Source organism: Anabrus simplex, chromosome 1, assembly GCF_040414725.1.
Source record: "Anabrus simplex isolate iqAnaSimp1 chromosome 1, ASM4041472v1, whole genome shotgun sequence".
Classification (NCBI taxonomy): Eukaryota; Metazoa; Arthropoda; class Insecta; order Orthoptera; family Tettigoniidae; genus Anabrus; species Anabrus simplex.
This window is the reverse complement of record NC_090265.1, coordinates 1,804,502,063-1,804,514,321: the sequence shown is the minus strand read 5'-3', so window position 1 is coordinate 1,804,514,321 and position 12,259 is coordinate 1,804,502,063. Positions and strand designations below refer to the sequence as shown.

At 40.0% G+C, this 12,259-nt stretch overlaps 1 protein-coding gene across 2 annotated transcripts in view; it reads left to right on the top strand.

Moving 5' to 3' along the window:
- Positions 1 to 12,259, top strand: part of LOC136882818 (U6 snRNA-associated Sm-like protein LSm4) — a 79,741-nt gene that overhangs the window by 17,521 nt on the left and 49,961 nt on the right. For both annotated transcript variants that reach the window (XM_068225702.1, XM_068225701.1), the window contains exon 3: positions 1,487 to 1,585. In XM_068225702.1, coding sequence (XP_068081803.1) covers positions 1,487 to 1,585 — 99 coding nt within the window. The remainder of the gene's footprint in view (positions 1 to 1,486; positions 1,586 to 12,259) is intronic.

Sequence of the window (12,259 nt, the reverse complement as noted above, 5' to 3'; positions counted from 1 at the left end):
AGACAGTGAGAAATTAAGATGTTAGGAAGGAAGTTGGCATAGGAAAGCTAAATGAGAGAGTTGAAAAGAGTAAACAAAGGTGGTTTGGACATGTAAAGAGGATGGAGGAGAATAGAATTCCAAGACAGATGTTGGAGGCAAAGCGCGAGGGCAAGAGGAAGATGGATTGAATCAGTGAAGAGTGGCATAAGAAGACTAAATTTAGACTGGGACAAGATCGTGGAAGGGGAATGGTAGAAGGAAAGAGGAAGATGGAGAAGTGCCATAAATACCTCGACCCGGCAGGAACTGGATAAGGGGAAATGATGATGGCCCAATAAAGTATTCCTCATCAGAGATAGCTGTCCGGCAGGGGAATTCAGAATTAAAGATATGTAAACTCATTTTATCCTATAAATTGTATGTGAAAATTTGAATGGTGTTATCATGTACAGTACCCCTTGTCCTTGTTCCAGGGCACCTATCCCTTGTGGATTCTGATTCTTTCTCTGTAAAGAGTTATCAATCAATCACCACTAATCTACATTTAGGGCAGTCGCCCAGGTAGCAGATTCCCTATCTGTTGTTTTCCTAGCCTTTTCTTAAATGATCGCAAAGAAATTGGAAATTTATTGAACATCTCCCTTGGTAAGTTATTCCAATCCTTAACTCCCCTTCCTATAAATGAATATTTGCCTCAATTTGTACTTTTTAATTCCAACTTTATCTTCAAATTGTGATCTTTCCTACGTTTAAAGACACCACTCAAACTTATTCGTCTACTAATGTCATTCCAATGCCATCTCTCCACTGACAGCTCCAAACATACCGCTTAGTCAAGCAGCTTGTCTCCTTTCTTCCAAGTCTTTCCAGCCCAACTTTTGCAACATTTTTGTAACGTTACTCTTTTGTCAGAAATCACCCACAACAAATCAAGTTGCTTTTGTTTGGATTTTTTCCAGTTACTCTTTTGTCAGAAATCACCCACAACAAATCAAGTTGCTTTTGTTTGGATTTTTTCCAGTTCTTGAATCAAGTAATCCTGCTGAGGATCCCATACACTGGAAGCATACTCTGTTTGGGGTCTTACCAGAGACTTACATGCCCTCTCCTTTACATCATTACTACAACCCCTAAATACCCTCATAACCCTGTGCAGAGATCTGTAGCCTTTATTTAGTATCCCATTTATGTGATGACCTCTATAATAATCTCTTATTATATTAACACCTAGGTACTTACAGTGATCCCCATTAGGAACTTTCACCCCATCAATGCAGTAATTAAAACTGAGGGGACTTTTCCTATTTATGAAACTCACAACCTGACTTTTAACCCTGTTTATCATCATACCATTGCCTACTGTCCATCTCATAACATTGTCGAGATCTTTCTGCAGTTGCTCATAATTTTGTAACATTTGTTACTCTGTTAAGTATTTTTTAATACAATTTATATTTTTTATATAAATTTTTTAGCATGATGTATTGACCTTTTTTTTTTCCAGTTGGTGGAATTAAAGAATGGTGAAACCTATAACGGACATCTAGTAAGCTGTGATAATTGGATGAATATCAACCTGAGGGAAGTAATTTGTACTTCACGAGTAAGTATAATTTTAGCTGGCATTATGCTGCCAGAAATGCAATTGTTTCTCCTCGTTGAAACACATGCTGTTACTAGACCTTCTGACTTAACTATGCTGAAGATGCTGTGTCCTTTTCTGTTCATGCGTTTATTTGCATCTGATCATTGGATTCACCCACAGGCATATATTGTCAGCAAATAGCATTAATATTGTACTCCTTCCGAGTGTCCTTTTGAATTTTTGTATCATTCTCGTCCATCACAATGATGAAAGGAAGAGGGGAAAATCATCTCTTGCCTTAAGCTTTATGTAATTGTAAAGCGTTGCCTTGTGCATGCTGGTACATATTCGTAACACCTGCCTGCATTTTGAAATATTTTTCTCATACAATTTCTTTAAAATATGTTTTCCTGAATCACTTATTCATACTGATTCTAGAAATTATGTCCATCGTTCTTCTTCTTTGTCGTTTAGGCCTACTGAGGACCATGGGGCTCGTATCTATTCTTGGGTAAAGTTGTTTCTTTCTTCTTCTTCCAATACTCCATTTGCTGACTATGAGCCATCTTTCTCTCCTCGGTCCACTTAGTTCCTGTAGTCTTCTTACTTGTAAGGGACATTGGGAAAACTCCGTGTCGGATGGCTTGACGGAACAGTAGTCGGTCATGTGTTTGTCCCAGTGGGATATCTAGTTGTTCCATGTCTGACTTAATTGACGTGATCCATTTGTTCTTAGAAGCCTTGCCTCTTCCTGTTACTGTGAATCGTTTGGAATCCAGACGGGCCAAGTGTCCATAAAAGGTCAGGCACCTTTTCCTTATAGATGTGACGATGTCCTCCTGGTGTTCATACAGTTCATCATTATGGTGGATTCTGTAAGTGCCTCCTTCCTCTCTGATTGGTCCTAATATCCTCCTCAGGATCTTCCTCTCTTTTAACTCCAGCTTTCTGAGTGGGCCCTTCCTAGCCATTACAAGGCACTCAGAAGCATACAGAACAGATGGTTTGACTACCGAGTTGTAGTGTCTGAGTTTGAGGTTCTTGGAGAGGCACTTAGATGAATAGATACTATGACACGAGTGATAAGCCCTTTCAAACTTAGTACATCTGGCATCTATGGCTGGGTTCTCGCTCTGATTCGCAGAGATCCATTCTCCCAAGTACTTAACTGCAGGTACTTTTCGTATGGTAGCGTCTGTGAGAGGAATTGTAGAAAGGGCCTCCTTGATATTGGTCATAAATTCAGTCTTCTGGATGCTGATTTTCAGACCAGTCTTAACCGCTACACAATAAAGACTCTTTAAGTTGTAGGTAGCCTCCTCTATATTGTTTGCCAGTAGACTGAGGTCATCGGCAAAGGCTAGGCACGGGACAATGAGGTTCTCTCTCTTGTACCCAAGCTTCAGTCCAGCTCCCGGTGGTAGCATCGTTCTCCATTCTCTAATGATCTTTTCCAGGACACAGATGAAGAGAATGCAGGAGAGACCATCACGCTGTCTAACTCCTGTTCTGATTGGAAAGCTTTCAGATAGTTCACCTCTGAACCTGACCTTGGACGTCGTGTTCCTCAGCGTGGCTTGAACCAATCGTAGGGTCTTCCCATCCAGACCAAGTTCCCATAGTATGGAGAAAAGGGTGTCTCTGTCCACAGAGTCATAAGCTTTCTGAAAATCTACTAGGACCACCACCCAGGAATGTCCACCTCGGTTTTTGTAATTGAGAACTGTCTTAAGATTGTGTATCTGTTCTGGACAAGATCTAGTCTTACGGAAACCAGCTTGGTATTCACCTAACTGTGAGTCTAGCTGTGTGGTGACTCTGTTGAGCAGGGCTACAGAGAGGATCTTGTAGGTAATTTGTAACAAGGAAAAACTTCTATAATTGTTGAGGTCTGTCTTACTTCCCTTCTTGTGAAGGGGATGAATCACGGCAGACGTCCATCCTTCGGGTAGGGACTCTGTTGTCCATATGTCCTTTATGATTTGATGGATGCTCTGCAAAGACTGGTCATCTGCATGTTTCCACATCTTGGCAACTATGCCGTCTTCACCTGAAGCCTTGTTGTTCTTGAGACCAGCGATAATGTTCTTTATTTCTTCTCTCGTAGGTGGTTGAAAATCAGGGTTCCTGTGTGAAGGCTCATGGAAAATAAGCTTTTCTTTAGGTTCCTCTGCGTTTAGTAGCTTCTGGAAATAATCTGCAAGAGTTTTGGTGCAGTCTTTATTGTTCAGTTGAAGTTTACCATCTGGCCCGTGGAGGATGAGGGTAGGAACTGTGCACTGGGTCGTTTGCTTCTTAAGTCCTTTGTACAGGTCTCTTGAGTTGTTTCTCTGAAAATTATTTTCAGCCTGTTGCATTAGGCTCCTGAGGTAATTTCTCTTGGCACTGTGGATGGTGTTAGCTGTAGCTTTTCTTTGCATGAGGAAGGCTTCATAATTGGCTTCAATTTTATGTTGGTTCCACCTAGTCCAGGCTTTACGCCTTTCTTCTATAACCTCATCACACTTTGAACTCCACCATGGGTGTTTGCCTTTGGTTGATGAGGCAGGGATAGTTTCTTGAGCGGCATCCAGCAAGGCCTTTTGTAAGGCAGGCCATCCTTCTTTCTCTGTATTCTTCCTGAGGGTATCCTGAAAATCACAATCCTCATCACGCAGTCGCATAGTGCTGAACCTGGGTATCTTATGACTACTTTGGAGATTTGGTGTTTTTCTAAAGGGTTGCATATTAATCTTTACAAGTAAAAGGTAGTGTTCAGAATCTATGTTGGCTCCTCGCAATACCTTGACGTTCTGTATGTCCGTATGATGTTGCCGTGCTATAGCAACATGGTCTAACTGGAATTCACCAAGCATAGGTTTTGGACTCCTTCAGGTTTTGGCCTTTCTAGGTAGACGTTTAAAGGCTGTTGATTTCAGGACTAAGTTGTACTTGTCACAGAGTTCAATGAGACGTTCTCCATTTCTGTTTGTTCTCTTATGGGCTGGATAATGGCCTACTATCTTCCGGTACTTCCACTCCTTACCGACTTGTGCATTGATGGAATGGTGGGAAGGGATCTTATCTAGAGTTTCTTCTAAGGTGGCCCAGCATTGTTCTACATTTTCCAGGTTTGAACGGTTTGTGTCATTCGTGGGTGAGTGGAAATTTATGATTGTGTATGCTCTATTACGAGACCTGAAGGATAACGTGGAGGTCCTTCCGTTAGGTGAAGTGAAATCTAAAATATGGTCAACCATCTTGTGGTGTACCGCAAACCCAGTACCAAATTGTGGAAGTGTCTTGATAACTCTTTCACCAGGTTTCCCCTTGTAGATTCTGTACACTCTGGACTCTATTGTATCCTCGTCGGTAAACTGAGTCTCTTGTAGCGCAGCTATCATAACCTTGTACTTTTCCAGCACGTCAAGCGTTTGTTTGAGCTTACCTACCTTCAGTAGGGAATTTATATTTATTGTAGCAAAGTACTCGATGTTTCTCTTTGGTTGTCTTTTAGCAGAATTAGATAGAAGTGGGAAGCATGAAGGTGCAGGTTCCCCAGAATCCGATGACCTGCTTGCCCCAGACTGTGTGGGGGTGGATTGTTTACCACCCGGGGTACATTTCTGAATATTCTTTGTCTCCATGTTTCGAGTATTACGAGAGTCGTAATGGTGGTTACCTAAAAGGTAACGGGTTTTTAACTATCAAGGTTGTAAGCCTTGAAGCCACCAGCACTGATCGGCTCACCGACCCAGTTTCCCGCTGGGATTGGTTACCCAACCTTCCACTGGGTTGCTCGGTTTAACAGGGACATGCTGGAGTTGGAGTGAAAGAGGCTAAGTTGGGTTCTCTTGCTGAACCCAATACGTTATAGTTGCAGACGACAAGCAACGACGCGTTTCACTCCCATTTGCCCAGAGCCGTGTGGTGACAAAAGCCACGTGGACTCCTCCCAGGTTAATTCCTGGTGGGACCTATGTCCATCATTATGATTTAAATATTTAATTAAGTGGTTTAAGGACAAATATTCAAACATTATTTCTAACAGGGACTGTTGTTGTTGTTGTTGTTGTTGTTGTTTGAGTCATCATTCCATAGACTGGTTTGATGCAGCCGTCCATGTCACCCTATCCTGTGCTAACCTTTTCATTTCTACATGACTATTGCATCCTACATCTGCTCTAATCTGCTTGACATATTCATACGCTGGTCTACCGCTACCATTCTTACCACCTACACTTCCTTTAAAAGCCAACTGAACAAGTCCTGGGTGTCTTAAAGAAGTTTCCTATCATTCTGTCCCTTCTTCTCGTCAAATTTAGCCAAATCGATCTCCTCTCACCTATTCGATTCTGTATCCCTTCATTTGTGATTCGATCTATCCATCTCACCTTCAGCATTCTTCTGTAACACCATATTTCAGAAGCTTCTATTCTCTTTCTTTCCGAGCTAGTTATAGTCCATGTTTCACTTCCATACAATGCCATGCTCCAGGTGAAAATCTTCAAAAACGTTTTTTTAATTCCTATATCAATGTTTGAAGTGAGCAAATTTATTTTCTTAAGAAAGCTCTTCCTTGCTTGTGCTAGTCTGCATTTTATGTCCTCCTTACTTCTGCCATCGTTGGTTATTTTACTACCCAAGTAACAATATTCATCTACTTCCTTTAAGACTTCATTTCCTAATCTAATATTACCAGCCTTCGTTCGACTGCACTCCATTACTTTTGTTTTGGACTTATTCATTTTCATCTTGTACTCTTTACCCAAGACTTCGACCATACCATTCAGCAACTTCACAATTAAGTATTTATTTTCCACCTAGTCGATACAATGATTGCTTAAGGCAATTTTTAATGGTCAAAAGTGGTACATGTTTCGTATATTATCAACATCTTCAGCCACATAACACTGTTTAGATGAAAAATGTATAAAATTGACAAAGTAATGCTTTAGAGGAAGTGTCCTTAAAATTAACATAAGATTGACAAGATTAAAACAAACAAATAACTCAAGAGAAAATATATAAATTATTTCTACAATAGAAAGCAGTCGTCAAGGAAACACTTGTACAATATTCCATAGAGAAATTGTCCTAATAAATATTCTTTTCTTAATAATTCATGAAAAAAGATCAATTGAAGTGCGATACGGACCATGAAGCTGATTTTATGTAATTCAGCAACTTCTCGAGATGTTCTGCAGTCCCAAATAAAATAACAATATCATTGGCAAATCTCAAGGTTTTGATTTCCTCTCCTTGGATTGTGATTCCCTTTCCAAATTGCTCTTTGATTACCTTTATCGCCTGTTCTATGTAAACATTGAAAAGGAGGGGGGACAAACTGCAACCTTGCCTCACTCCTTTCTAGATTGCTGCTTCTTTTTCAAAAGCCTCGATTCTTATCACTGCAGACTGATTTTTATAGAGATTGTAGACAATTCTTCGTTCTCGGTATCTGATCCCTCTGCAACCTTGCCTCACTCCTTTCTAGATTGCTGCTTCTTTTTCAAAAGCCTCGATTCTTATCACTGCAGACTGATTTTTATAGAGATTGTAGACAATTCTTCGTTCTCGGTATCTGATCCCTATCATCTTCAGAATCATAAATAGCGTGGTCCAATCAACATTATCGAATGCCTTTTCTAGATCTACGAATGCCATGTACGTGGGCTTGTCCTTCTTGATTCGATCCTCTAAGATCAGACTTTACGTCAGGATTGCTTCACGTGTTCCTACATTTCTTCTGAAGCCAAATTGATCTTCTCCCAACTCAGCTTCAACTTGTCTTTGCATTCGTCTGTAAATTAATACATGTTAAAATTTTGCAGGCATGAGATACTAAAGTAATGGTACGGTAATTTTCACACTTGTCAGCACTGGCTTTCTTGGGAATAGGTATAAGGACATTCTGCCAAAAATCAGATGGCACTTCTTCTGTCTCATACATCTTAAAATACCAATATAGTTGGTCCATTATTTGACATTATTAATTTACCAGCTAACTCATACCAGCCCCAGTGTGCTAAGTTGGTAAATAGCACACCCACCAAGACGCATGGCTAGTGCATACCGTGGAGGCTGCTTGGAGCCACCGGCAGTGTCAATGCACTATGAGAGGCTTTGACTCATTTTCAGAAATTAATGCCTGGCTGGCAATCAGATGATAAAGATGTTGATTCCCTTAGGCTGGCAACCAAGAATGAGCAAGCTGGTAAATTAATAATGCCTAATAACGGACCAACTATATTGGTATTATGTATACAAAATTTCAGGTTCCTATGGAAATCAACATCTTTATCATCTGATGACCAGGCAGGCATAATGAGTCGGTCTCTCGTAGTGCATTAGCACTGCCGGTGGTTCCAAGTAGCCTACGCAGTGGCCTCCACGTATGCACTAGCCATTAGTATTTACAATTCTTGTATTTATTATCCACACCATTTCAACACATAAAATGTTTTCTGTCCGGTACACAACCTCCACAACAACAATAGCAAGTACTCTTTTCATTTTCATACATACACCAGACATTCCTTACAGATAACAACCACATAACGTGCATAGACGAGAGGTGCCACCACCAACTGCTCTAAAACCAAACCCTGTCTCGCAGTATATATAAAACTCACTGGAGTACATCAATAGTTGTATTGCACAGTACTCAATTTTCAAAAAAAAAAAATTAATGACAAGAGTTCTTACAACACATCAATATAAAGTATATCAGCCATAGAACATTCTCGACGATCATCTAATGCAACTACATTAGCACAACAACCACAAGAAGATTGAAGAATGAGTGCTACACAACATGAACTCAAATTTTAATAGACGTTTTTAAAATATATACTATGTTTTAATGTGTTATGATTTTCAAGTGTTTTATACTGTGGCCTATATGTTTTAATGTGTTTAATGTACTCGTATCCATGTACACTAAATAGGTTGTAGTTTATTGTAACCATCACCACCCCCTTTAATCACAAATATTTTAACATAACAATACTGCAATATATTTTACTTCCATTCTTCATTAGACATCCGGATGATCTAACGTAACATCTTTGTAATTTTGTCAAATGACTATAAATGTTATGTACTAGCTGATGATGGCCACGATAGGCCGAAACCAGTACTAGTGGAACACTTTTCTTGTCTACAAATTGATCTCTAGAAGGGTCGTCTCGTGCAATCGACCAACCGTAATCGGCAATCGTATTCACATCCCAACATCCCTGATAGCGTCGTTCTGCATCTTTGAGATCCTGGTGAAACCTTTCATCTTGTTCTTCACTGACAGTTCCTAAATTTGGAGGGAAATAATCCAGATGCAAAGCTAAGGAATGAAGCTTAAGGCTCATATTACAACTGAGTTTCTTAAACTTTACCAACATTTTCCTTACAATTTCTGAGGGTCCTTAATGTTGCTAAGGAATTTAGTCACTACATCTTTGAATGCGTTCTATGCCTCTTTCTCAATTTTGGTTATCGTGTCCGTGAAATTTTTTTTTAATTCATCAGTTTACGAATCTATGGTCCATCAAATCTTTGATTTTTGCATCTGATAATGAGGGAAATTTAGTGGATAAATATTGGAAGCATAGGCTACTTTTATCTCTTTCATCAATCCTAATTTGATGTGCAAGTTGAATTTTTTCACGGTCAATAAGAGTTACATTCAAGACATTTTTAGATCCTGGTTGTAATTTCCTTTCTGGCCAATTCACTGTATCCCAATGTTTATCCCATGCCCTGCTATACCATTCGCATAGGAAACAGGGAAAATTTGTATAGCCTTTTTGTTGTCCCAGCAACAATCAAATGATCTTCGAATCATCACAAATTTGCCACCCGTGCTTGTGATATTTAATTTTTTCAAGCACCAACTTTAAGGTCTCGTATGTTTCAGAAATTTTTGTGAAGTGTGCAAGTAGTACGGATGCCAGAACTTTTGTATTATGAAGCAAAACAGCCTTTAAACTTCTTTTGGAAGAGTCAATAAAAACACGCCAGTTACTAGGATCATACTCTTTCTCTCCCAATTGACATAGAAGTTTTGAAACATCGTACAAAATACAAGCTCATCTTCGTGAGTATAATACTTTCGGACTGTTATCTTTGCAAGGAAACTGCTTTTATTGGTCCATCATAAACATTGCATGAGGGCTGGGGCTTTTAACAAGTCTGTTTATTCAAGTGGTCTAAAATGAAAGACAAACGCTCAATTGTCTTATCTTCAATCCTACATACCTCGCGGTCTATTGCGCATCTGGGGGAGTTTGTTATAAATATACCAGGAAACCCCCAACTACAAAATGAAAATTTAGACAGCAATAAACCTATAATAAAATGCAAACAATAACAAATCAAATCACATAATTGTATTCTAAAAGAAAGTTGCACGAGAACATCTCTCAACATTACATCTTACGAATTCATGCGGATATTAAAACACTGAATTGCGTCAAAACTAGATGTGATAGGAAAGAAATAGCATAATTTTCGGAATCAGGGCAGCAATTTCCATAAGAATTACATATTTTCCATTTTTCCGCAAAATCATGTTAGCTAGTGTTATCATTATAGACTGTTATGCTTATGCCTTTCAGCGTTCAGTCTGCAAGCCTCTGTGAATTTACTAAACGTCGCCACAATCCTCTTATTTGTAACTAATGCTGTGGCCTCATTTAGTTCTATACCTCTTATCTTTAAATCATTAGAAACTGAGTCTGACCATCGTCGTCTTGGTCTACCTCTACTTCTCTTACCCTCCATAACGGTCCATTATTCTCCTAGGTAACCTATCCTCCTCCATTCGCCTCACATGACCCACCATCAAAGCCGGTTTATGCGAACGACTTCATCCATCAAGTTAATTCCTAAATTAGCCTGTATCTCCTAATTCTGAGTACCCTCCGGCCATTGTTCCCACCTATTTGTACCAGCAATCACTCTCGCTACTTTCATGTCTGTTACTTCTAACTTGTCCGACTCGTTGGCTGAACGGTCAACGTACTGGCCTTCAGTTCAGAGGGTTCCGGGTTCGATTCGGGGATTTTAACCTTAATTCGTTAATTCCAATGGCGCGGGGGCTGGGTGTATGTGTTGTCTTCATCATCATTTCATCCTCATCACGACGCGCAGGTCGCCTGCGGGAGTCAAATAGAAAGACCTGCACCTGGCAAGTCGAACCCATCTTGGGATATCCTGGCACTAAAAGCCATACGACATTTCATTTCATTACTTCTAACTTATGAATAAGATATCCTGAGTCAACCCAGCTTTCACTCCATTAAAGCAAAGTTGGTCTGAAAGCAGACTGATGTAAACAAAGTTTCGTCTGGGAGCTGACTTCCTTCTTACAGAAAGCTGTTGATTGCAAGTGCGAGCTCACTGCATTAACTTTACTACACCTGTTGATTAAATCTCATTTACTATATTACTATATTACCATCCTGGGAGAACACACAACCTAAATACTTGAAAGTATCAACTTGTTCTAGCTTTGTATCACCAATCTGACATTAATTTCTGTTGAATTTCTTACCTACTGACATCAATTTAGTCTTCGAAAGGCTAATTTTCATACCATACTCATTGCACCTCTTTTCAAGTTCCAAGATATTAGACTGCAGGCTTTCGGCACAATCTGCCATTAAGACCAAGTCGTCAGCATAGGCCAGACTGCTTACTACATTTCCACCTAACTTAATCCCTCCCTGCCACTTTATACCTTTCAGCAGATGATCCATGTAAACTACGAACAGCAAAGGTGAAAGATTACAGCCTTGCCCAACCCCTGTAACTACCCTGAACCAAGAACTCATTCTACCATCAATTCTCACTGAAGCCCAATTGTCAGCATAAATGCCTTTGGTTGATTTTAATAATCTACCTTTAATTCCATAGTCCCCCAGTATGCCGAACATCTTTTCCCTAGATACACTGTCATATGCTTTCTCTAGATGTACGGAACATAAACGCAACTGCCTATTCCTCTCGTAACATTTTTCAGTTACCTGGCGCATTCTGAAAATCTGATCCTGACAGCCTCTCTGTGGTCTGAAACCACCTGGTTTTTATGTATAAATGTATCCTCAAAATTGCATTTCCATATGTCCAGTAGTTTTGGCTCGGCGATGATGAATCAGTCAGTCAGGACATGTTATACCTTGAGAACATCGTGCTTTGCAGCGCAAATTACTCCTGTCTGACATGAAGATAATAAACAAGAGAAAAGTCTGGACCAAAGGAATCACATGGTGGAAATTAGATGGCGAGAGAAAGACAAATACAGGTTTCACAGATTGGTCGGGTCTTTGCCAAATGTTGGTGTTACAAAGCCATGCCGACATCAAATGGATGGATCAGGTACAAGAGAAAGTCCAAGCTAACAAGCTGCTGCAGACAGTGGACAACCATCAGGTCGTTAGAAAAGAAGTCAAGAAAGCAGTAGTGGAGCATTACCGTCGCGCGGGCGCGTGTGTGACAGATGATACTGAAATGGTGGCAAATGTTGAATTTCCTCCTCAGCATTTCCCCATGGCCAGACCACCACCGGACCGACTTCGCACTTCACATCTGAAGAAGCAGATCAAGCGACAACTAGCATGAAGACTAGATGATCTGTCAGCTGACTTCTGGAAAATCAAAGAACTGCATGGAAAGGTGATCCAGGTTTTTCAGTGCTATGATCTATCATGGAGA